Source organism: Mirounga angustirostris, unplaced genomic scaffold (genome assembly GCF_029215605.1).
Source record: "Mirounga angustirostris isolate CCGP_5_RB_7025 unplaced genomic scaffold, mMirAng1.0.hap1 SCAF_4, whole genome shotgun sequence".
Lineage (NCBI taxonomy): Eukaryota > Metazoa > Chordata > Mammalia > Carnivora > Phocidae > Mirounga > Mirounga angustirostris.
In genome coordinates, this window is record NW_026991712.1 from 44,526,286 (window position 1) to 44,552,598 (window position 26,313).

A 26,313-nucleotide genomic window follows, 5' to 3' on the forward strand; every position below is an offset into this window, starting at 1 on the left:
TCATACATGGTGAAATCAGATATTTGCCCACAATGAGGGAGCAGGTAGGGTATCAAGTGGAGACTTTTACGGATGCATTTCTCCACAAACACCCCCTCCTCCTGCAAGGAAACTAGAAACAACAACAAAAGTATATTAATTCATTTTAACTTATTTTAGTGAAAATGACACTGAATCCTGTGTACTGGGGAAGTAAAGAAATACAAACAGTTAAAAACCAAATGGGAATTTAATGAAATCATTGGAAATAAAGAGACCTGAACTCCACTAAAAACATATACAAAGAGTACTCAAATCATAGATCTCCGTTCCCTAATGGCAGGGGTCTTTCCTCCAAGCTGTCCAGTAAAGCGTACTTTGTGATTTTTATGGTGTTACATATCTATCAGCTTTTGTATGCATGACAAAAAATCTTTACATGATTCTTCTTCCTCTTCTCTCCATGGTTCATAATCTGTTCCAATCTGCCAGCACCCAGGCCGCTGTGACATTACACTGGATCCCTTTAAGCCTTAATCTTTCTCTACTAATTTTATTGGTTCTTTACATGACACCCTTTGGTGAAATATGCTGCTTTGTGAACAGGGCCATTTTCATTTTATTGAAATGAATATCAAGGAGCATTACTATTAGAGAAGATATCTTTCCCCTTCCAGAACAACTTTGTCAATCATATTGAGTTAGTTTTGCATTCAAGAAAACAAGCCTTAAAATCAAACAAGTAACTGAACTGTCTTTTCCTATCCTACCTTATTTACTTTTTTTTCCTATCCCTCTAATTTTTCCTTTCTGCCTCTCCATTTTTTATCTTTCTCTCTCTGTTCCTTTCTGACAACCAGAAGAGGAAATTCAAATGATTTGAAGTTAATTGAGGACTGTTCTGCTTGACAGGTTGTACTCTTTCCTCTTATACTTTTTGGCAGATTAAATCAATTCTAAACCATAGTCCATCCTAGTCCCTTCTCCTCTGGCTTTGGAGAGTTCAGTTACAAAAGCAAATAATTTTATTACAAAAATGTAAATGATAACTATATACAATGATCAACTATGCTTGCTTTATTAATAGTTTTATTAAAAATAATACTGAAAAAATTTAAAATAAAATCTGGTTTTTAATCTTCTGTCATAAAAATAACTTTGAGAAATAGTCTAAATTATTCTATTATTTTAAACTATAGGGGGCATCTGGGTGGCTCAGCTGATTAAGCGTCTCAGCTCTCAATTTCGGCTCAGGTAATGATCTCAGAGTCGTGAGCTCAAGCCCCGCGTTGGGTTCTGTGCTGGGCATGGAGCCTACTTGAGATTCTCTCTCTTCCTCTCCATCTGCCCCTTCCCCCCAATAAATATAGTCAATTCTAGTCCGATACAGTTTGGCCTACAGTAAGCACTCAATAAATAACTGTAGAATAAGCAAATAAGTAGAAAATAGAATCAACTGAAAAAGAGTAAGTGAAATAATTACTCCTGCCATTTCAGTGTTAACCCAAAAGTTACTTTGTTACAATAACAAGCCCAGGAAAGCATTAGATATCAGTGGCCAAAATGTGGTCAGCCATAGTGATGACATGGGTACTCAAAGGATACCTATTAAAATCTAAGCTGGCAACACTGGTGGGTCCTTCCAGTTCTGAAAGGTTACTTTACCTAAGTGGCATTAAAATCAAACACAATCTTAGCTATGTTCAGTGTTACATTAGAGTTGGCACGCAAGTAACTAGGTATCATTTTGTGGTAATTGAGGATATGTCACTTCTTGTTCACTTAGCACAGCTTCATCTCTGCTTCAAAGAATTTAGGATGTACCAGGTGGCACCTCATTCTAGAAAACCCTGTGGTCTCCCAGCAACTCAAAGGAAGATATATGCGTTACTTTGTTGGCTTAATTTTAAAAATCATTCAGGGAAAATCTACTTCAAAAATTAAGAACACAGATGACACTGAAAGAAGAAAAACCACCATGCTGTTTGGTGCAAAAAAAAAAAAAAAAAAAAAAACATTGCTCACTTTGGAAATTTTGTTCTATAACTTTTACTAGACTAGTGTCTTTTGATTTTGCGTAAAGACAAAAAAAATTGCAAGTCTCAAGATAATCCAAAAAAACATGAAGTTAAGTGAAAGCAGTTATACTTTAAATGTTTTCTTAGTAACAAATATCACTTGAAAATTGCATATGTTTTTACTTAAATAAATATACTTACATATATAAATATGTACCTTGTGGCTCATAAACAATTTTTTTCAATTAATGGAATTTATCATCTATTTGTACAAAATACTATAGCCAATGGGAAATGAACCAGTGTCTGCTTTTAGGAAGCTTTTTTTCTTTTTTGGAAGACCAAAGATAAACACCTGCCAAACTGAAAGTGTACTAATAAAATAGCATATTGAAAAGTTCTAATTAATAATGGTCAAAATAAATATATAAATACTATAATTATGCATGGTAGATATTTTAAAAATATGAACCAAAGTAGCCTTGTTTGTAGCCCCATGTAGATGCCTCCTTCTACTGACTAGGTCACTACTGTCTTAGAGAAGCAAAGACAAGGCAGGCCACAAACAAGAGGGGTGTGATCGTTAATTTAACGTGTCAACTTGGTTGGGCCACAGTGGCCACAAATGAGGTCTAACGTTATTCTGGATATTTCTGTGAGAGTGTTTTCCGATGAGATTAACATTTAAACCAGTGATCTGTGAGAGTAATACAGATTGTTCTTCCTAATGTAGGTGGGCCTCATATAATCAGTTAAACGCCTGGATAGAAAAAAGATTGATCTCCCTCAAGCAAGACAAAATTCTCTAGCACATGGCTTTTGAACTTGAACTGCCATACTGGCTCTTCCAGGGTCTCCAGGCTGCCAGCCCACCCTGCAGATTTTGGACTCTCTGGTCTCCAAAATCACATGAGCCAGTTCCTTAAAATAAACTCTTTCTATATAAATATATATCCCATTGACTCCCTGGAGAACCCTGACGAATACAAAGGGCTGGATTCTAGACTTTTGATCCAGGGAAGAACAAAGCTTTAGAATAATACAACTCACTAACAGCTAAGCCTCCCCACCCCCCAACTAGATACAAATTCCCTAGAATAGAAGAGGAAAATAGGGAAAGGGAAAGTGAAGAGAACTGAGATTCATGTGTCATCTTCTCTGAGAAAGTCATGTACAGTCTTCCCCTCAAGGCCAAGTCTGTGAGGTGGAAAAGTAGTGGAAGTGGTGTTTTGGTTGTAGAACCCTAACGAAGCTTGAAATCTGACAATAGGAGGCTCAGTGACTCATCTTCAGATAGAAAGACTGTGTTCCTCTTGATCAGCACGAGGGGAGCTGCAGGTCTATCTGTGTGGGATGCCTGGGGAGGACCCGAGACAGTGTCACAAAACCGCCTGTGTAGAGACCAGTTTGGGAGTAATCCAGCGATCATCAGGATCTGCCAGCAGTGGAGACACGGCCCAGGGAGCTGGGAGACATGAAAAGTGCTAGGGACCGAGAACAAGGGAATCTGCTGAGAGAGATTCTGAACTGAACTTCTGACCAAAGATCAGGTGGGAAGGAAGACACCACTGCAGATAGATCATGGAGAGCTGGACACAGAGACAAACACATGTCCCTCTTCTCTCATGGTTTTGCACCAGGTAAGACCCCATTCTCATGTACAACGCCAAGGAATGGAGGAGAATGATCCTGCACTGACTGCCATTACATTTCTACCCCCCAGCAGAATGGAGGCTGGAAATAGAAACTATGTTAACTTACAGAAAAAAAAAAAAAGTTACCTATCCCATTTCCCACCCACCTGAGTTTCTGGTCTGTTAGACCTGTAAGCCAGGAGGCAGCAAGAAAGGGAAAGAAGAGGTAGGAATGGGTTCTGGAGACATGAGTTCTAGCCCAGGCTGACACAGTCATAATTTTGAGAAATCGCTTATCTTCTTTGAACTCAGTTTCCTCAAATGTAAGATGAAAGAGTTAGACCAGGATTTCCCTGAAGAAGCCAGATTTTCCTTTTCCTTGACATACACTGTCAGTGATCTAAAACTATAAATAGAAACATCCTGCTCAGAAGAAAGTACTTCTGTCTAAAAATTATGCTAGATTTTGTAACTGCATAGTTTCTAGCCCATAGCCAGTGCTTATACAAATCTGTTTGAGTGAAATGAAACAAATCTCTGAGCTCAGTGTTGGAACTATCCTCAGGGTCCTGTCACTTAGTATGTCTCACTGTTCTGGTTGATGAGCATGGAATAATTCTAACAACAGTCAATGGGGCCAATGAAAAAAGTCATTGAATTCATTTCTCTGCTCCAGGCTAAAAAAATATTAAAGATTTTCCACTTGTGACCCTGTAAATCATAGCTGTGTCAGAAATTAAAGAAAAAGAACAGCAGGAAACATAAAAAGATTCTTCCCTCCTTCCTTTGCTAGGGCAAGTGTTACTTACAACTCTCTTGGATATGAATAGAAAAAGAAAATGAGTAGTAACCCACCCATTCAACCTAAGGAATGATTCTGGAAGGGACACAAGACAGTAAACTTCACATTTCTGCCTATCCTCATCTGCCATGTTCGAAGGCAACTTCTCTAGCACTTACAATCATGCACCATTTGCCCTGCCCTGAAAGTTCTTGGCAATTTTAGTAAAGTTCTTAAACACACACCATAAAAATCATGTGTAATATACTGAGATTCATTGAGAAAAACAATAAAGGAAAAATCCTCTGGCCATCTAAATGTCAGCATTGTCTTGACACTGTAAGGTTACAGAAAATGTCCTACATTGGAAAAGCCTCTAAGTGTGGTTAAAAAGCTCTAGTCATGCACAGTGCAGAGCTAGACAGCCCAGGACTCATTTGAAGAGCAAAGAGCTCTAGCAGACAAGATGTTCCAGCCCACATAAAACAAACAGCAAACAGCAACCAGGAAGCCCACCCACACAGCCAGGCCCTTGAGAGCCCGCTGACAATTTTGGTCTGCAGACAGCTTCTACAATGTGAGATCCAGCTTCACCAATCCTCCCTCCCACCCAGCACTTGTCCTCAAGGGATGAGAAACAATGGAAAAATTCAGAAAGCAGTAACCTGGCATCTATTTGTTCAGCATAGAGATTTGTACTGGATACAACTTTAAGCCCAAGGACAAAAGCTAACCTTTAAGATCACCCTTTTAGGAGGCTCCCTGTGACCCATCTGGTGAATTTTTCCAGAGTCTACCTATGCACTACACTGCATGGGGTCTGGACTATGAAGTGTCCCACATGACCTCTCAGGCCTGAGCTACCTCTGTGTCCCCTTTTCTCCGATAATTCCTTCCAGGATCCAGATTGCTTTCCTTTCATTCCGAGCTGCCATCAACCCATTATCCATCAGGAGGTTCTTCTCTGTTAAGACAGACCCCATATATTCAGTTCCCCCTTTCATTGCTGTCCTCAGCAACAAGTCTCCAAGTCTCTTTTACTCCTGTGAAACTTAACCACTAGGAGAGAAGGGAGGTGGAGTCCTTAATGGGGATGGCATTTCTTTTTTTTCTTTTTAAAAAAAAATTTATGTTATTGAAAGTCAATTAATTACCATATAGTGTATTATTAGTTTCAGAGGTAGAGTTCAGTGACTCATCAGTTGCACACAACACCCAGTGCTCATTACATCACATGCCCTCCTTAATGCCCATCACCCAGTTACCTGATCCCCCCCTCCCCCTGCAACCCTCAGTTTGTGTACTATAATTAAGAGTCTCTTCTGGTTTCCATCCCTCTCTGATTTATCTTATTTTATTTTCCCTCCCTTCCCCTAGGATCCTCTGTTTTGTTTCTTAAATTCCACATATGTGTGAAATCATATGATAATTGTCTTTCTCTGACTGACTTGTTTTGCTTAGCATAATATACTCTCTAGTTGGGGATGGCATATCTCAACTCCCTTTCCTAGATGATACCCAGAGACTCAAGCAGCCTCCGGTATTCTCCTGCTATTACTGAAGTCAAGGTCTTTTCGACCCTCATCTACTTATAGACTGTGCTCATCTCTTTTTTCAAAGGAAGTCCATTTTCCAAGCTACTGTTGCTTGCTGAAGACATGATTAGGAAAAAAGCAATTCCTGTCAGCTGGAGTTCACATTTCTGAAGCTCTTCAGAAAGGGAGAGTTTAATCTGCAAGGGCTCTCTGCCCAAGATAGTTCATTTCTACGCACATTTTCCAATCAAGTACTTGGTCACTAAATCGATAGCTTTACCACAACTATTTTCGCTCTTCCATGGTAACACTTCTTGAAATATTAGATTTCTATTAGTTGAGGACACCAGTGCCCCTGCCACAGACACCAGCAATAGCCCTCACAGAAGACTAAGGACAGCATGCCGAGAACTCAGTGAATGGGGCAGCTTCCCTGCCATCATCATCTTCCCTGTCTGAACCCAGAAGGCAGCAATAAGCAAGGATTTTGTGATTCCTGTAGTTCTGCACTCACAAATACTACTAACCCAAGTTAAACAAACTTCACATATTTATGTGGCACATTCTGTGGTTGCCAGACTAAACCGCTTCTTAATGTTTGTTTTATGAGTTTTCACAATTTCCTGCCAGAAAGTATTATTAGCGCCACTTAATATTCAAAGATAGTAAAACATTGAAAAGTTGGCCAAGGCCTTCAGCAACAGAGTGAAGGTTACCATTCTGCCAGACACCAAGGTAGTGAATAAAGACTGATTTAGGGGCACCTGGGTGGCTCAGTCGGTTAAGTGTCTAGTGTCTGCCTTTGGCTCAGGTCATGATCTCAGGGTCCTGGGAGGGAGCCCTGCATCAGGCTCTGTGCTCAGCAGGGAGTCTGCTTGTCCCTCTGCACCACCGCCACCCCCCCGCCCCCGCCAGCTCGTGCTCACTCTCTCTCTCAAATAAATAAATAAAATCTTTTTCTTTTTTAAAAGATTGATTTAACAGGATGCTGCACAGGGTAATGGTTAAGAGCTGGACTTCCCAGACTTAACTCTCACTCTGTGTGACTTTGGGAAAATTACTAAATCTGTTTCAGCCTCCTCATGCAAAAATGGACTCACTCATAGGTATTTTTTGGTAAAGATTAAATAAATTAATGACGGAAAGTACTTTAAACAGGATCTGGCACATAAAAGTTAACCATTATTATTGCTCTGCATTATCAGAGTATTGATCATCCAACATCTTTTCAGATCAGAAAGATTTAAACCTACTCAGAAAGACTAGTTTTTAAAATGTTGATTCAGATAAACATTTTTTTCAAGAATAGCTGAAGCAGCCTCTTAATTGGTCTGTCTCCAGACTTGTCACCTCTCATCATTTTGGGAAGATCCATCTTTCTAAAAGAGAAACCTAGTGTAATCACTTCCACGTTTAAGACCCTTTTGGTGGCTCCACACTGACCTGAGGGTAGAAATCCGAATGCCCCACTGGCTGAGAAGCCTTTCACAAGTGGCTCTGTCTCTCTTGTCCCTCTCCCCAGAACCCTCTTGAATTCAATGATTTGGGTAGACCGCTTGTCTTTCAAGACCTCCAACATGCCACACTCTTACTCAAAGCTTCCCCATATGCCATTCTCTTTGGCTGGAAACTTCTCTCATCTCCATGCCTACTCATATCCACACCTCTTCTTGATAGTAGACTTAAAGGTCATTTTCAAGAGGTCTTGACCGACTCTTTAGACTAGGTTGGCCTCCACCCCTGACTCCAAAGCAGTTGTATTTCCCGTCATCATTAATCGAGTTACCACTTTTCAACATCCCCAGCTAAACTATAAATCTCTTGTTCACCACCATATCCCGAGTACCTAGCACAATATCTGGCACACAGTAAAGACTAACACTTTGTTGAAAGAAGGAATGGTAAGTTCGGTTTGTATGGGCAAGACAGAATCTTAGACGGGTTGACCTCAGAGTTCAATTTATTAGCCTCCTTCCCTCCCTAATCTCTAGGATCCTCTTCCTTGGAATTCCCAAGATCTTTCAGTGGGTTTTTGCGGTAGCCTCTTACAATATTCAAGCTTTTTTTTTTTTTTTTTTGCTGTATCAGAGTTGATATAAAATTATTTAGGGGCACCTGGGTGGCTCAGTCAGTCGAGCATCCAACTCTTGATTTCAGTTCAGGTCATGATCTCAGGGCCGTGGGATTGAGCCCCATGATGGGCTCCACACTCAACTGCTGAGTCTGCTCGTCCCCCTCCCTCTGCTCCTCCCCATACTTGTACTATCTCTCTCTCTCAAATAAATAAATAAGTAAATAAAATCTTAAAAAATTATTCATAAAAGGCTGGGGGCTGATTTAAAAGTTAAGAGGAAAGTGAGTCTTATATGACATTTCTTTGCTGTTTTGGCACACAACACTGTGTCTGACACAGTGTATCAGCCATCTCTCCTCTCTTCCCACCAAAATTAAAATATGTGATATCTACAACATTTTATATTAAATTTCCAGGGAGTCATGTTACCAGTAAAGAAACCTTGTGTCAAAAACTTTAAGTAATCAACCAAGGACAGAGATTTCCTGTGTAATCTATGACTGTGAAAGGGGGATTTCTGTCATGGGCCTTGAAATCTAGATTACCTTCTTCACCCTAAAGAACAGTTCCAATCAAATTCAATGAGGGTAACAATTTTTCATACGTTCATACTATTTCGTACATTAATTGGACTATGTCTCTCTGAATATCCTCTATATTAAAGACAAAATCCCTTTGAGCTTTGGTGAACCAGCCAGGACATAAACAGTTAGCTCCCTGGACAATAAAGAGATTTTGAAATGTGAAATATAAAGGGCAAGAATCCAGGATTAGGAATTCAAAATGTAAGCAGAAATGCAGAGCCAATTAGAATAAATAGCAAAACAAAAATTCAAAATGTGGACACCTCTTCCAACCCATTCTAATTTAAGTGACTCTGGTATAGACATAATCTTTGAACATCAAGTTTAGAGCTGGATCAGACTCAGAGAGAGAGAGGGAGAGATTGTGAGAGCGTGAGAGAGAGTGAAAGAAACTAGATGGAGGGGCGCCTGGGTGGCTCACTCTGTTAAGCATCTGCCTTCACCTCAGGTCATGATCCTGGGGTCCAGGGATCAAGCCCCACATCAGGCTCCTTGCTCTGCAGGAAGCCTGCTTCTCCCTCTCCCTCTGTCTGCTGCTCCCCCTGCTTGTGCTCTCTCTCTCTCTGTCAAAAAAATAAATAAAATCTAAAAAAAAAAGAAAGAAAGAAACTAGACGGAGACAGGAGCTCAGAGATAGTAGACACAAATCTATTAAATCAATAAGGAGGGATAAATGACTAATTTCTTGCAAACTCAACTGGAATAACAGTTGTCAAGTTCAAACCCAAATTTTCACTTGGAAACTATTAACAGTTCAAAAGAAAAAAAAAGAGAGAGAGAGAGAAACTAACTCTTTGCGCCAGTCTCAAGTCTGTATCTATTAATTTCAACCTGATGGCAGTGAGGATGGGAAGATGGAGGGAAAATTATTTGTGCAAATGATTAAAATCCTATTGTTTTCCACATGTAGATTTCTAATTACTCTGAATCATTCTTTTTAATCTAAAGTTCATTAAAAACAGATTCCCAGAAAAACTTAAAAATAAAATTAAACCATTAAACCCATTAGTGAATGAGTCAAGAACAATATTCAGCTGATACCCATGCTCACCTTTCTTCCTGTTATACTCTGAGTTCACTACTAAAAGCTCTTGCTAGTCTATTTTTTCCCCCACTGAGAAACCTTTTAAGAACAGAAGAGAGAATATAATATTCTATATAGTAGGAGCTTCTTTTAAAGCAGGGAAACTTTGTTTTATATATAAATGCAGATCTACTAAATATACTGAGACAAAGAAAAATTCTTAATTTAAACATTTTTGTCTGTTAAAATAAAGAAATAATCCATATTTACATTTTAAAATTAAATTTTGTCACTTTTAATTCATGGGAGTAGAGAACTATTTTAAAAGATAAATAAATTTTCAAAAGTTTAACTGAGAATCCAAAGCCAGACTCATTATTTACTCTATCCCCCACAAAAAGAATAAATTCTCCTTTTTTATTTGACAGGATCTGTCATCCTTTCTATGGTCAGTCAGCCAGGATCTAAATTCTAAAAATCACCAGTAATATGCCATTGTATGCTTTTTTTACATCAAATCAATATATCCCATTCCTATAGCAATCAATCAACTAAGTACTTATTGAATGAGGTATAGCAATTACTGGAAATAATAGAAAACCATATTCTTGCCTCAGAGGATTGCATGATTTAGATTTAGAGACAAGATTAATATGCTCATGAAACAATTAGTAAAAAATAACAGAAGATATATAATTAAATGGTACTGTGTGAAAATATAGACTGCAATTATAGAAATTTGGAGAAAGAAGACAATCAGAAAAGAAGGAAAGGTTAGTGAATACATCTTAATAATAATCATGATTACTATTTTGTGGCAGCTATTTACATATTATTGCTAAACTTTGCAAAATGAGTCTTTACCTGGGCTCCATTTTACAGCCAATGAAATTAAGGTTCAATTACGAGCAATGACCACCCACAGTCCTCACTGCTTGATAGCGGAGGGATTTAAGCCCAACCTTGACCAGTTGCTGAATTCTTTCCACATTGCAACACTGCTTTTATGGAGTTGGGTGGACCTTGATGGCTGGAAAACTTTACGAGGCAGAGGAGAGGGGCAGGACTATTCAGGCAAAGTGCCTAGCATGAGATATGGGGAAGCAGGAAACCATCCCTTCTCACTGAGCCCACTATATGTACTAGAGACTGTGCTGGGTCTGGGAATCACTGGAAAGCAAAGCAGTCATGACCTCTGCCTTCATGTAGTTTATACCAGGGAGGTGAGCATTAATCAAATAAACACAGAATAAACACAAAATTGTAGGTTATGTAAGTGCTTCGGAGAAGAGATACATGCTACAAGGAGAAAGCAGAATGAGAACTCTAACCTAATAAGAAAGGTTTTCACTGAAAACTTTCATGAGGTGTATAGGTGTGTATATGATCATTTAAATATGGAAAAAGATACAGAAGATCACAGCTTAGGTGGTAGAGATTGGTTATGTGGGGTGAGATAGGCATGGATAGTGGGAGAGAAGAAATCCAAGAAAATAGTTTTCTGTGATTAAAACAGAATGCACACAATAGAAGTATGGCAACCAAAGGCTATTGGTAGTTAAGTCAAGGTGGTGAAATTTCAGGTATTTTTATGCTCTTTCTTATGATTTCTGTATTATTTGAGTTCTTTTTACAGTAAATATGTGTTATTTATGTAATTCTTTATTGTAGAGCAAAATATCTTCCTTAAGAGACTGCTCTTGAAAAAATGCATTTCAAAAGGAAGTAATCACTTTCAGACTATTTGTAATCTATATTTATTTCAAAAATTCTGAAACCTGGAGATATCATAGAGAAAAAAAATTGTAAATACTCTACCAAACCGATCATTTTGAGAATAATGCCGTTGTAAAAGAGAGAAAGCTTGTATTTAGGTAGTGGTAGTAACCATAAAGAGAATTAGATGGATTCGTAAGATAAATGAGCTGGGAAAAAAAAAGACAGAATTGGTTGGTGCATTGGGGGATGAGGAGAGAGGAAAACGTCCAAGAAGTAAACATCGTGTATTTGAAAAAGATTGGGGTTAACATTTTGCTGACTTGATTTCATCCATTTGGTGGATATTGGTGAGGTAAGAAAGAAGACTGCATTTATGTGAATAAATAATTCACCTAGATTCCTCAGTAGACAATTTTTGTTTTGAGCAGTAATCTATTTTATATTACCACCAACAATTATGTTATGGCTGATGGGAAGTGAGTTCAGTAAAAATTAAAAGAGAATTCACATTCTTTATTGGGAGGAAGAGATGACAACCAGAAAAGAATCCTCTAGATAAGGTTAAAAATATAAGATGATCTGAAACGCTTGAAAGCAAAAGCCTTTAACACAAATGATTAAAGGAAACAGTAAAACTCTGTGAGTGCTCTGAAGAACAATGGAGAAAATGAGGCAAATGCACAGTGACGGAATGGAGGGCAGTAGGGAACAAAGTCCAAAAGTAGGAGATGAATCCCAGATAGGAAGGTGGGATGGAGGGCGGGGACATGTGCAAAGAATGGAAATAATGTCCACAGAGAAAAAGAATAACATCTCTACATTGTGGCAACTCCCACACTGTAAAAATCCTACATAATGATTATAAAAAAGGGAAGAGATTAAGGCAGCAATTAAGGCAATTACCTCTATACTGTACATCCAAATATATTCTGTTGCTGAAGAGAATGAACCACCTTTTCATCAAAAAGAAAATACCTGAAAGTGATTTTTAAAACTGGCTATAGAATATTTTGATTTCTGAGAGACAAAATAAATAGCTGAAAATCTGAAAATTTATGGAAGTGGCCTGACAATGAGCTTGACTTTGGTCTTTAGGTGGCCCTGAGATAATTCCGGGCCCTTACATATCGTATCTGTGAAACTTTGGGTGAGTCACTGAAATTTCTGTATCAGATTTCTTAACTGAAAGTTGTGAAGAAGAATAATACCTTTTTATTTGGTTTCTGTGAAGATTAAATAAGATGATGCTAGTAAGTGCCTGGCACATGGTCATTCAATAAATGTACTTTTCTATTCAAGTAAAAATTAAACATTACCTCAATACATTTTTAGAAATTATATATGAACTGCCTCAACACAAATTTGGCTTGTCTACCATCAGAGAAAATGAGACCAGTTTTTTTTTTCCAGAAATTGTAACTAAAGAGAATCCACTTCCACATCATGTGAAAAAAATCTTAAAATTCTCTCCTTTATAAATCCGCAAACTATGCTAATATTCTTAATTATAAGTAGATTTGTTGAGTCCTCACTTTTCCTCCAGGAAAGAATCCTCAGCTCAATCAACACTGCAAAATTGTAGAGTGGCCTGATTTAGGAGGAAATGGTAAAGGTGTCAAGGAAAAGCCTTCACGGGAAAGTAAAGAATTTTAAAAGGAACTCTCAGGAAATAGCCTGTCTTTTTCTCTCCATCTCTTTATGAGCTAGAGATGCTCAAAGAAAGTAAATGCGTTTCAGAGATGATTGAAGTTGAAAGGCACCTCTGAAAAATAGCTGAATAATAAGTAAATTTGATGGCCACAGATTAGTGCTAATGGCCAAATGGAATCAATAACTGGAGACCTGGTCATGGATTAGAGTGAGGTCTCGTAAGATCGTAAGACTTCTGTTTTCAGTCTCTAAAAATGTGGCAAAAAGTGCACCCGTATAGAATATAATCAAATAGTGTTTCTCTTAGCCATGTTCATAGTGCTAATTTTTAAATTCTTAAGAAATAAGGATAACACAATATGTGAGAACTGCCCAGAGTATCCAAACTAGGTGGATAAGTATGGAGAAAGACTAAGGGAATAAAGAACAGGTGTTACGTACTAAGTCTGCCTAAATTTTGGCAGTCCCTGAAGATACAGAGCGTTGGCAGGACCACAAGGAGTGAAGACATGGCATTGTGGACATGATTTTAGTAGTTAAGAGTATGGGAACACAGGAACACTGGGAAGTGACACAATCAAATGGTCAGGAAGGGAGCAGGTGCAGGGAACTAGAACCCTGGACAGCTCAGGGCAACCAGGATGCCTGTTAAAAAAGATTTCTCCCTGGCTTCAATCTTTTCCATTATAGAGAGCTCCAGATTTTCCTGAATGACCCCCACACTCTGTAGAAACTCTCTGGAATTGTAGAAACCCTTTGGAGTTCAAACTCTACCAAGCTGCTTGTCCTTCTAGGGGAGTGGATTATATTCCTCTAAAATATGAGAGGGTAAAGGGAAACCTTTGAGGTTGAATAAGCAGGTGATCTACAAGTTTTGCCTGCCCAGCATCTAGTCCTCTTCATTCTGAAAACATCATCCTGGTTCTCTATCACATTATATTTTCCTGAAAACTGATTTTTCAGGGACGTGAATGAAACCCAAGCCAAACTAACATAATTCAAGATCAGAATTTTGCTGGGATTATTGGGAAACGAAAACAATCTCTGGGAGTTTGCCAAGCTGGTGGCAATATGAACCCAGATCTTCTAGTAACCATCCTGACGTCTCAGCAAAAGGATCTGCTCAAGAGAACAGCCAACACAGAGAAAAGAAGAGGTGAGAGATGATGGCAGACAGATTCCTAGCACCACTGTTTGAGTACTTTGCTCCAGAACACATGAAGCCTATCTCTGGACTTTACAGGTACATTATTTTTTAGGTCAGCTTAATTTATGTTTCTGTTACTCAATGACCAGTGAAGTCCTGCCTACTATATTATCTTCTGCCCTACTGTGATTTCTGCCAAGTAAAGCTTAGGAGAAGTTGAGGAATCTGTAAAGAATTTTATTCTCTCCCTCTTTAGTATCTCGGCTCCTTTGACTCTGTGCCTCATTTGGCATATAAGCATTCTGAACTAAAATCATTGGCCACAGCTGATAGGTAACTCCTCCTCTCTCTGGAAAACAGCATACATCTGCTGGCCTTTCTCTGTTTATGCCAAGGAGGTTACTTAATGCCTGGACAGAGGTCAGCTCACAGCCTAGTTCTTATAGCTAAGTCTTTCTAAAAAATTTTTAAATTTAAATTCAATTTAGTTAACATATAGTGTATTACTAGTTTCAGGGGTAGAATTTAGTGATTCATCAGTTGCATATAACACCCAGTGCTCATGACTTCCAGTGTCCTTCTTAAGGCCCATCATCCAGTGACCCCATCCCCTCACCCACCTCCCCTCCAGCAACCCTCAGTTTGTTTCCTGTAGTTAAGAGTCTCTTATGGCTTGCCTCCCTCTCTGTTTTTATCTTATTTTATTTCTCCTTCCTTTCCCCTATGTTCATCTGTTTTGTTTCTTAAATTCCACATACGAGTGAAATCATATGGTATTTGTCTTTCTCTGATTGACTTATTTCACTTAGCATAATACACTCTAGCTCCATCCACTTTGTTGCAAATGGCAAGATTCCAATTTTTTTGATGGCTGCATAATATTCCATTGTATATCTATACCACATCATCTTTATCCATTCATCCATTGATGGACATCTGGTCTCTTTCCATATTTTGGTTATCGTGAACTTTGCTGCTATAAACATTGGGGTGCATGTGCCCCTTCAAATCACTATTTTTGTATCCTTTGGATAAATACCTACTAGTGCAATTGCTGGGTCATAGGGTAGTTCCATTTTTAACTTTCTGAGGAACTTCCATGCTGTTTTCCAGAGTGGCTGCACCAGTTTACATCCCCACCAACAGTGCAAGAGGGTTCCCCTTTCTCCGCATTCTCGCCAACATCTGTCGTTTCCTGACTTGTTAATTTTAGCCATTCTGACTGATGTGAGGTGGTATCTCACTGTGCTACAGCTAAGTCTTGACCATGGAACTGAAAGAAATGCTCCATCTGTGTTCGCTGCTAATTTGCTCGCGGCCAGTTTGGGCCTCGCTGGAATACTTGGACACTCTTCAGCCAGAGCTCCTTTGGCCAATCTATATTGCTAAACCTCAACTCTGGACACCTGGTCTGTCCACTCCATCTTACCCTGTTATAGTCTGGAATTTGATTTTCACTTCACTCTCTTGACATCTTGACATATAGCTACACCACCTTTTACTCTTTTCCAACTTCTTTACTGTGCACCTCTCCGTCATTGCATACTTACTTAGCCTAGCACCTGGGACTGTGACCTGCCCTATTCTCCAGGCACTTAAGTCTCGGTGCTGCTTTCTGAGCCTTCAGTTCCAGTTGAAGATGGGATTGGTTATGTTAATAGGAAGATGTCTCTTGCCCACTATGGAACGCCAATGAACTTTCCAGTCACAATGCAGTGCAAGCTGTGTCACATGCTCTTCAGACCAACCTACTGCTTATCCCTTGGTACTGGTACTGCTTTCTTTTCTTACTGCCCACAAAATGTGTCTACTTAAGCATGTGATGAATAACTCAAGGGAGAAAGTGGCTGCATCAACCAACTCATCAAGCTTTAGCATTTCACTGTCATGCACAAATAAAAGATGAACAACCTTCTGTTTCAGAAGGAATCAAATTCTGCCATCTGGAATAAACCCTTTGATATCATTACTCTCCAATTATGGGATTTTATCTCATCATTGGTGCATAAAACTGTCTTCAAATATTAGAAAGACTTGTCATAAAATATTTGTCTTCTACATGTCCCTAAGGAACGGAACTAAGAAAAATATGTGGAAGTTGAGAGAAATTTTCAGTTTAGGAAAGAGATTTTTAAGCTTTTAGAGCTAGCTCAAGATGGACTATGCTCTTTTAGTAGGTGGTGATATTTCTGTCACTTTGGTGTGCTTCAGTGATTTAACAAGTATTAATCGGCACTGAAAAAATTATTTTAGCCTAGAATGAGGAATACTCGACCTGAAGACAACAGTTGCCCATCTCTAGTTAAACCCCCCCCTCCATTCCCATCTGCAGGCCCTGGGAAGGTTTTCTATGTGTTCACTCTCTGACCTGAGAGCAACACTCCCATCTGCTCTACCATTTGGTCTATCTTAACAATCTGGAACTCCAAAGTGCAGTATGCTGGAGGAATCATTTTTAGTCTCTAGGGGATCTTTCCTCCACCTGTGCTATGGTTAATACCACAGGGAATTATGTTAATTTATTCATGTGTTCCTCTGACTGACTGAAAAATGTAGACAAGCTGGCTTTCTGATGAGTAAGAGCACTTTTGATGAACTATGGAAGTTTCCTCTTGACCTAATGATCTTTCTTCTCTCTATTCCTGCTCTCTGATGTAGTGGTTTCAGTTTTAAGCTATCAAAGCTGTAGATTTAGTTTGTGCTAAACTTTGCCAAACTTAAATGTTAAGGGCTTTGTGTATTCTTTTTTAGACAGTAATTTACACAAAATTTGAGAAAAATGTGTGTCTAAAACCCTTTAATGGAGCTGGAAAAGATGTACCAAGGCTAACTCAAATGACTGATAAATTAATAATTTTTTTAAGAAGAAAAAAGATTAGGCATATTTGACCCAGACAGTAGACAGTTAAAATGAGACTTGACAAAAAGTCTGTGAAATCATGAAAGGCTTAGTAAGGTCGACATGGCATTTTCAGAATGTTGTGGACTATTAGGTTGTGTGCACTTCCCTTAAGTGTGAGAACATTAAAAATTTCAACAATATTTTGCCCCGTTGACAAAAATTTACATTTTGAGCTTCTTTTTCTTTGCTATGCTATATATCCCAAGTATCATCCACAGGAACAAGCTGGCTTTTTGTTTCACACTCAACCAACTACACTGTTCAAGAAAAAAACTCATGAAAATTTCAGAATATCCAAACATAATGGAAAAGAGCAACCAATGTTAAAGTTAATTTTGGATAAAGGTGATGGAAATTCAGACTTCTGATGCCTTCAGATTTCTCCTACTTTCATTCAGGTTGTTTTCCTTTCTAGTCCTTGCTCTGAGTGAAATCTTTAGGCCATGTACATTAGGCCTGAATATAATTTCCAGCAAAACATTCATTATCTTAAAATTCTAATAAAAAATTAGGATGATTCATGGAATTCTCATTAGAAGGAGATTATACCAAATCTGGAGCTTAAGCTTGCACCTGTGCAGGCTGGAAAGGTGACCACAACTCCATAGACACTTCCCTTAACGTGGAGGGACGTATGGTTGATGGTTTCATTTTGAAATATGCTAAAAAAATTTCTCTATGATTCAGACCTATAAATAGTTCCTATCTTGGTAATATTCATGTATAGAAATCTTTGCAGCATCTCAAATGTGTAAGTTCTTATGAAGATGCATGTCTTCGGGTCTGTTCTTGTATTTGTTGGTTATAGTTTACTTGCATCTAGGAGAGGAAATCTGACTGAAAAGGTCCAAGTGGCTGCAGGGCCTACTAAAAGCTGCAGTGGAATCCTCTAAACATAATTTCTTAAATGAACATATTGATTTTTTAAAATAAAAGAGAAAAGAAATGAATGAACGAAAAGGAAAGGAAAAAAACCAGGAGAGTTGGATTTGGAAATTACAACTGCTACCTAAATGTTTGTGGACAGAGCAATATATATATATATTTCTAACTTGTTAAAACTTATTTTGATCATTGCACAGCTCTACGTTTATAGTTTGCTCATTTACAAGCTACCTATAAAAACATGGTCTCTGAAAACCTGGAGGTTTACCTGATGGGTTTTTTGATGTCCTTTTATAAGGAATATTTACTTAATTTTGGTATTTAAAATACCTTAATTATTTACATTTCTAAATAATATTTGCTTTCCATGATTGAGCATATTTCCAGAATATTCTTCATGAGAATAAAGGGGAGAATTTAGCTAGCAAGATAGGTTCTCAATATTTTCCTTCTTTCTAAATATTTTCAGAGTGGATATGTCACTTTTCAAACACAGCAAATATAGTATTTATAGCATAAAGATGGATTTCCGTAGATGGCAGGAATGAGCTGAAATAATACTTAGAATACACTTTTGCATGGAACAGAATCTTACTTAAACAAGCTCAAGAAAATGCAGCGCATTAAGTGGATAGTGATTTAATGGACTCCAAGAGGAAGTTAAACCACCAGGTATCAGGAGGGGCAGGAACCAGGCATCCCTAGGGGCCTTAGCAGCACACATTCATGGTATTTGAATCTCATGGTTCACCATAAACATGAGACAATGAGTCTGCAGGACGTGGTCTAGCCTATGTATAAATTGGATCCTTCAGGCCAGGATGTACCCTTGAGCAAATGTGAATGGTTGGCAAAGCTCAGCACATGAGAACATATTTTCTTAGAAGTTATGTGGAAGGGGAAAAATATATGGCATATATAGTACAATCACTAAAATAATTAAAACTTGGATCCTGCAAAGACAAAAGTTATCACTTGCTTCAAGTATAGCTCTGAAATTTCTGTGTCAATGTTTGACTTAATCTCCCTAAAAGATTAAGGCCTGACACTGACATACTTTCCTTTTTTAAAAAAAGGAATTTCATTAATACAGTTCAGAAGCCTGTAATATATTTTAGCTCCAAATTAGGTTGAACACCATTATCAGAAAACAGTTACCAGAAAAAGTGCTTTTACTAATGCATATGTGAGAGTAACTGGTAGAAATCATCACTCCTTTGGACTTATGGTATAAATCATTGCATAGACTTCTTTAGCATTTAATGTAATCTTAATGCTATGCCAAGTAATTTCAACTAATAAATGTATAAATAAAATAACAAAACCAGGCCAAAAAGGTCTATTGAAAACTTTATTTTTCACTAATAGGAGTAAATGTGTTTTGAAAATTTTCCGTGACACCTAATTTTGCAACTATGACTCTCAATAATTGTTCCAAACCTGGATATTGTTAAAACTCTAATAATCACTGTAATGAAGAAGAAATAATCAGCATACATAATGAAGTCTTAGCATCTCAGCTTCCAACATCTGAGCCACAAAAGGAGCCTCTGCTCTTTTTTCACTTAGATATCATTTCTCAGAATGGTTCACATGGCTTCCTTTCTTCCATACATAAACATTATTCCCCAGCAGTATTCCCCAGCAGTCATTTAAGAATTCAGCTAATATCTGTGGTCTTTCTCCACCATTAACCCATTAGCTCTGTCCTTCAGTGGCGCCACAATGACCTACAAAGATATTTCTCCATGGCTTAAGAGCTTTAAGAGCATCTCCTGGCCTGCAGATTAAATCTGAAACACTTTTGCTTCTCAGAGTGCCAATTCCTTCTTGTCTGGACCATTCTTCCCTTTCCAGATTTTTCTCCTCCTGCTCTCAGCCTTACAGCTGACACTTTGGTAACACGAAAATACTTGTCACTTCCATCCAGCATATACTTGCAGGCCTTTACTTATGCATTTTTCCTCTAGTTGGAATATATATCCCCTAATCCCCTTCTTTACCTAACCAGTTTCTGCTCTCCCATAAAGACTCAGCTCCTGGCTACCTAATCCTCGGAACATTCCTGGAGCCTACCAAACTAGGCTAAAATTCCCTGCCCCACTGTGTTATCCCAGTGTTCCGTATATACCTCAGACACAGTATCTATGATATTATATAGAAGTGATCAGTTAGTGGGTCTACTGTTCCATAAATTATAAGCTGGTTCCATGTTGCACCACCAATACCCAGGAGGGACTTAGAGTTGTTGAACAGAATGGAACTTCTGACACAGTTATCGGCTCACACTATTTCTGACAACAAAAAACTTAAGTGATTTCATAGGGAATTTGAAATTCCAATGAAGGTCAAGAAATTTACAAACTGATCATTTAACAAATTTGCAGCTGCTTGAGGAAAATGAATTTAATCTTTCTTCTTATTAGCTCGCCACAAAAAAAGTCTGTGCTTAGATGTAGCCCAACAGCATTTTCTTGGCAAGCTGGCTCACTGCCTAGAACCATGTCAACACATTGCTTAAAGCAAGACAGTGATTGTTCAAGTAGCAGACACGCTGATGGGTCTCATGGCATGACGCATTTTCCACATTAGAATTCTGTAATCACGACTGTCACAAATAATGTGATTTGGTTCAATTACCCAAATCAAACAGCACATTTCTGTTGTTCTATAAGTAAATTGCTCATTATTTTATATTTTTAAGTATAGTAAGAATATAAACAGAGACTTTATTAATGCTATACTAATGCAAAGGAAAGACCTATATATGTAAAATACATAAGATAGATAGATCACTGTACTCATTGATTACTCAGAAAAACATTCTGTGTCCTGAATTACTTGCATGTCTCAGGTAACAGTGATTTGGAGTTAAGCACATCTGAATTCTCCAGATAATCACTGCAGCTCTGCATTGCACTGCACTAATATAAGAATGGCTTAAGGACAATTTTTAGATGGAGCAAACAGAGATGAAAACTAAGAAACAAGGTAAAATTCTATTTTCTTACTAATGATAGAATTAGAATTATTTATAATTTTTGCTTTGGTTTTATATTCTGCACACTCTAAAGCTACCTTAAGAGGGCTCCCTCAGAGAAGATCACTGTTTTGCAAGTCAATACTCAGTTTTTCAGAGTATTTCAATTACTAAAGAGGGGGTATCTCAAAATTAACCATACAGAATTAAACATTACAAAATGTGCCCTTTGCATATTTCCTCATTCTCTCCTTCATCAGTATGTGCTTGGTCACACCTTCTCTATATCATTTACAGAATCCAATGGTAAAAAAAGTTCCTTACTTGGTATTATGTGTATCAATGGTATGGAAGAGCTCATGTAATTCTTCTCCACTCAGAACACCATCTGCAAAATATGCTTTGAATTCTTCAAAGGACAATTTTCCATCATCTGAAATGGGAGGAACAGACAGAAGAGAAGCAAATCATTTCAACTTTGTATATTGTTTTATCTTTTAATTTTAAAAACTTTGCCCAAATGCTTATGCAGGGTTATTTGTATATATATACACATTTATTTAAAAAGAAAGAATAATTCAAGGTGTTAAAAAGAAAAATAATTTAATATCTCTCTATAGTACATAGATTTCAAATGCATACTCCCTGATGAAATAGGTCTACATGGTTTTAAAAGTATGTTTGGGATCATTTATTTCTAGGGCAAACATTTAACAAGCAATTTAACTAAACATGCCAAAAATATATCCACCCAACCAAATAAAAGCCAAAGACAGAGTCAATTATTTAGACATTTTATCTTCATATACAGGACCTAGCAGGTTACAGAATAAATAGTAGATGTTTAGTAAGTGTATATTTATTGAATGAATGCTAACATTTAGATTTTAGAATTATTATAATCCAACAAACTGTTCATTCCTTTACTACTTAAACAAATGAACAAAAGTAAATGACAAATTAGGGAGTCTAATAAAAAGAGATAAGAGGTGTAGACATTAGTATAAGTATGTTACACAGTAACACACAGTACGTGCAGTAAGAGATACACTTTGGAATGCATGGCAGTTATGGCAATCAAAGATCCTTTCATTTGGGAGCATGAGGAGTTTTAGTAACTTTTGCACCTGACTTTCTACAACAGGTAAATGTGGATAAGCAGAGATGGAAGAAACACATTAGTAACAGATGAAAGTAAAAGATCTCTACAAGATTCAGAAGCAGAGGGGCGCCTGGGTGGCTCAGTTGGTTAAGCGTCTGCCTTCAGCTCAGGTCATGATCTCCGGGTCCTGGGATTGAGTCCAGAGTTGGGTTCCCTGCTCAGCAGGGAGTCCGCTTCTCTTTCTCTCTCTGTCGCTCTGCCCCTTCCCACCGTGCATTTTCTCTCTCCCTCTCTCTCTCTGAAATGAAGAGTATCTTTAAAAAAAGATTCAGAAGCAGAGAATTTAAGGGAGTGAATGGACATGAAGGAAAAGGAAAGTATCCTTCTTTCTGTGTAAGAGCTGGTTTGCCAGTTATCTCAGGTTAAGTTGCCAAATGACAATGTTCCTCTCCATTTACAAAGAGGCAGCAGAGGACTAAAGAGGAAGGGACTTAAGGTCACAAAATTCCTATTGTGTGGTCCTACCAACAACACCATACTGAACAAAGTGGAATTTGTCTTTGAGAAAAAGGTGGTAAGATTTGATAGGATTTGATCTTCAAGACCCATTTGGAGCTTTTTTTTCTCCCCTCAAAAGATGGCCCACAGACCATCTTGAGTTCAGTTAAAATGCAAATTCCTGGGCCCTACCAGATCATCTGAATGTCATAGAGGGCATGGAGGGGTGGGGCAGTCAAGAAATCAGGATTTTTAGTGACCTGTGAGATTCCACTAACACTTAACATAAAGGACACAATTGGACTAATCATTGAATGACCTACTTGTTCAGATAGTGATTTAAAGGCTGTAACATTTTCAAAAATCCTTATTTGTAAAATATAAAGACGCTTGAGAGTTTTTAAATTGCATATAATTATACTTTTTAACTTAATAGGTGTATTAAACCAATCTTCCAGTTAATTCTTGCCAACAACTAACTGAGCAGACTTAGCATTAGGGGTCACAACAAACCTGATCTGGATCATGCACTGAATGAGGTCCTCACTCCCAGAGGCCCCCTGGATTGGCCTACCTCAGACTAGCTCACCCATTCAAAGACCACAGCAACTCACTGCAAAATGAAGTTGAATCCACCAGGTTCATCAGTTGTCTAATTTTGTATTTCTGCTTTTGGATGGGCTATTTAGTGTCATGTCTCAAATAACTATTTTTAACTTTGGCTCCATGCAACCTGATGTATATTCCAGACTGGACATAGTATAGTATCTCTACTGTGTATCTCCTTACTTTGACAAAATACTATATCACTATATCAGGTTGGGGAACTGGACACAAACCCCACATCTAGGTATAGGAGAGAGAGAGAGAGAAAGAGAGAGAGAGAGGAAGAGAGAGAGAGAAGAAAAGAAGGAAGGAAGGAAGGAAGGAAGGAAGGAAGGAAGGAAGGAAGGAAGGAAGAAAGAAAGAGGAAGGAAGGAAGGGAGGGAGGGAGGAAAAAAGAAGGGGGAAGGAAAGAGAGAGAAAGAAGGAAGAAAAGAGAGAGAAAGAAGGAAGGAAAGAGAGAGAAAGAAAGAAAGGAAGGAAGGGAGGAAGGAAGAAAGGAAGGGGAAGGAAAGAGAGGGAAAAAGAAAGAAAGAAAGAAAGAAAGAAAGAAAGAAAGAAAGAAAGAAAGAAAGAAAGAAAGAAAGAAAGAAAGAAAGAAAGAAAGAAGAGGGAGGGAGGGAGGGAGGGAGGAAGGAAGGAGGGGAGGAGGTGGAAGGGAAAGGAAAGGAAAAAGGAAAGGAAGGGAGGCAAGAAGGGAGGAAGGAAGAAGAGGGAGGGAGGAAGGAAAGAAGATAGAAATCAACTCACTATTTTCAACTCTATATGGAAATTTATAACAGATGTAATACATACATATTCATGGTGGAATATGTTTCTTCGGTGAATATTTTTTTGACCTATTTATTTATTTATTTATTTTTGCATTTTATTTTTTTTAACTTTTTAAAAAAATTTTATTTTATTATGTTATGTTAATCACCATACATCATTAGTTTATGATGTAGTGTTCCATAATTCATTGTTTGCATATAACACCCAGTGCTCCATTCAATACATGCCCTCCTTAATACCCATCACCAGGCTAACCCATCCCCCCACCCCCTCCCCTCTAGAACCCTCAGTTTGATTCTCAGAGTCCATAGTCTCTCATGGTTCGTCTCCCCCTCTGATTCCCCCCCCTTCATTTATCCCTCCCTACTATCTTCTTCTTTTTTTTTTTAACATATATTATTTGTTTCAGAGGTACAGGTGTGTGATGCAACAGTCTTACACAATTCACAGCGCTCACCATAGCACATACCCTCCCCAGTGTCCATCACCCAGACACCCCATCCCTCCCACCCCCCACCACTCCAGCAACCCTCAGTTTGTTTCCTGGGATTAAGAATTCCTCGTATCAGTGAGGTCATATGATACATGTCTTTCTCTGATTGACTTATTTTGCTTAGCATAATACCCTCTAGTTCCATCCATGTCATTGCAAATGGCAAGGTTTCAGGGTTTTTTGATGGCTGCACAATATTCCATTGTATATATACACCACATCTTCTTTATCCATTCATCTGTCAATGGACATCTTGGCTCTTTCCATAGTTTGGCTATGTAGATATTGCTGCTATAAACATCGGGGTGCATGTACCCCTTCGGATCACTACATTTATATCTTTGGGGTAAATACCCAGTAGTGCAATTGCTGGGTCAAATGGTAGCTCTATTTTCAACTTTTTGAGGAACCTCCATACTGTTTTCCAGAGTGGCTGCACCAGCTTGCATTCCCACCAACACTGTAGGAGGGTTCCCGTTTCTCCGCATCCCCGCCAACATCTGTCATTTCCTGACTTGTTAATTTTAGCCATTCTGACTGGTGTGAGGTGGTATCTCACTGAGGTTTTGATTTGGATTTCCCTGATGCCGAGCGATATTGAGCACTTTTTCATGTGTCTGTTGGCCATGTGGATGTCTTCTTTGGAAAAATGTCTGTTCATGTCTTCTGCCCATTTCTTAATTGGATTATTTGTTTTTTGGTATTGAGTTTGATGAGTTCTTTATAGATTTTGGATACTAGCCCTTTATCTGATATGTCATTTGCAAATATCTTCTCCCATTCTTTCGGTTGTCCTTTGGTTTTGTTGACTATTTCCTTTGCTGTGTAAAAACTTTTTATTTGATGAAGTCCCAATAGTTCATTTTGCCCTTGCTTCCCTTGCCTTTGGTGATGTTTCTAGGAAGAATTGCTGCAGCTGAGGTCGAAGAGGTTGCTGCCTGTGTTCTCCTCTAGGATTTTGATGGATTCCTGTCTCACATTGAGGTCTTTCGACCACTTTGAGTCTATTTTTGTGTGTGGTGTAAGTTTGAAATGGTCCAGTTTTATGCTTCTGCATGTGGCTGTCCAATTATCCCAACACCATTTGTTGAAGCGACTGTCTTTTTTCCACTGGACATTCTTTCCTGCTTTGTCAAAGATTAGTTGACCATAGAGTTGAGGGTCCATTTCTGGGCTCTCTATTCTGTTCCATTGATCGATGTGTCTGTTTTTGTGCCAGTCCCATACTGTCTTGATGATGACAGCTTTGTAATAGAGCTTGAAGTCCGAAATTATGATGCCACCAGCTTTGCTTTTGTTTTTCAACATCCCTCTGGCTATTCGGGGTCTTTTCTGGTTCCATACAAATTTTAGGATTATTTGTTCCATTTCTTTGAAAAAAGTGGATGGTATTTTGATAGAGATTGCATTGAATGTGTAAATTGCTCTAGGTAGCATTGACATTTTCACAGTATTTGTTCTTCCAATCCATGAGCATGGAGCATTTTTCCATTTCTTTGTGTCTTCCTCAATTTCTTTCATGAGTATTTTATAGTTTTTTGAGTACAGATTCTTTGCCTCTTTGGTTAGATTTATTCCTAGGTATCTTATGGTTTTGGGTGCAATTGTAAATGGGATCGACTCCTTAATTTCTCTTCCTTCTGTCTTGTTCTTGGTGTATAGAAATGCCACTGATTTCCATGCACTGATTTTATAACCTGCCACTTTACTGAATTCCTGTATGAGTTCTAGCAGTTTTGGGGTGGAGTCTTTTGGGTTTTCCACAGAAAGTATCATATCATCTGCAAAGGGTGAGAGTTTGACTTCTTCTTTGCCGATTTGGATGCCTTTGATTTCTTTTTGTTGTCTGATTGCTGTGGCTAGGACTTCCACTACTATGTTGAATAGCAGTGGTGATAGTGGACATCCCTGCCGCGTTCCTGACCTTAGGG

At 38.3% G+C, this 26,313-nt stretch overlaps 1 protein-coding gene across 1 annotated transcript in view; it reads right to left on the reverse strand.

Annotated features, from left to right (window-relative positions):
* NECAB1 (N-terminal EF-hand calcium binding protein 1) overlaps positions 1-26,313 on the reverse strand; it is a 185,672-nt gene that overhangs the window by 130,733 nt on the left and 28,626 nt on the right. The window contains exon 3 of the mRNA XM_045895594.3: positions 21,237-21,345. Within this exon, the coding sequence (XP_045751550.1) occupies positions 21,237-21,345 (109 nt within the window). The remainder of the gene's footprint in view (positions 1-21,236; positions 21,346-26,313) is intronic.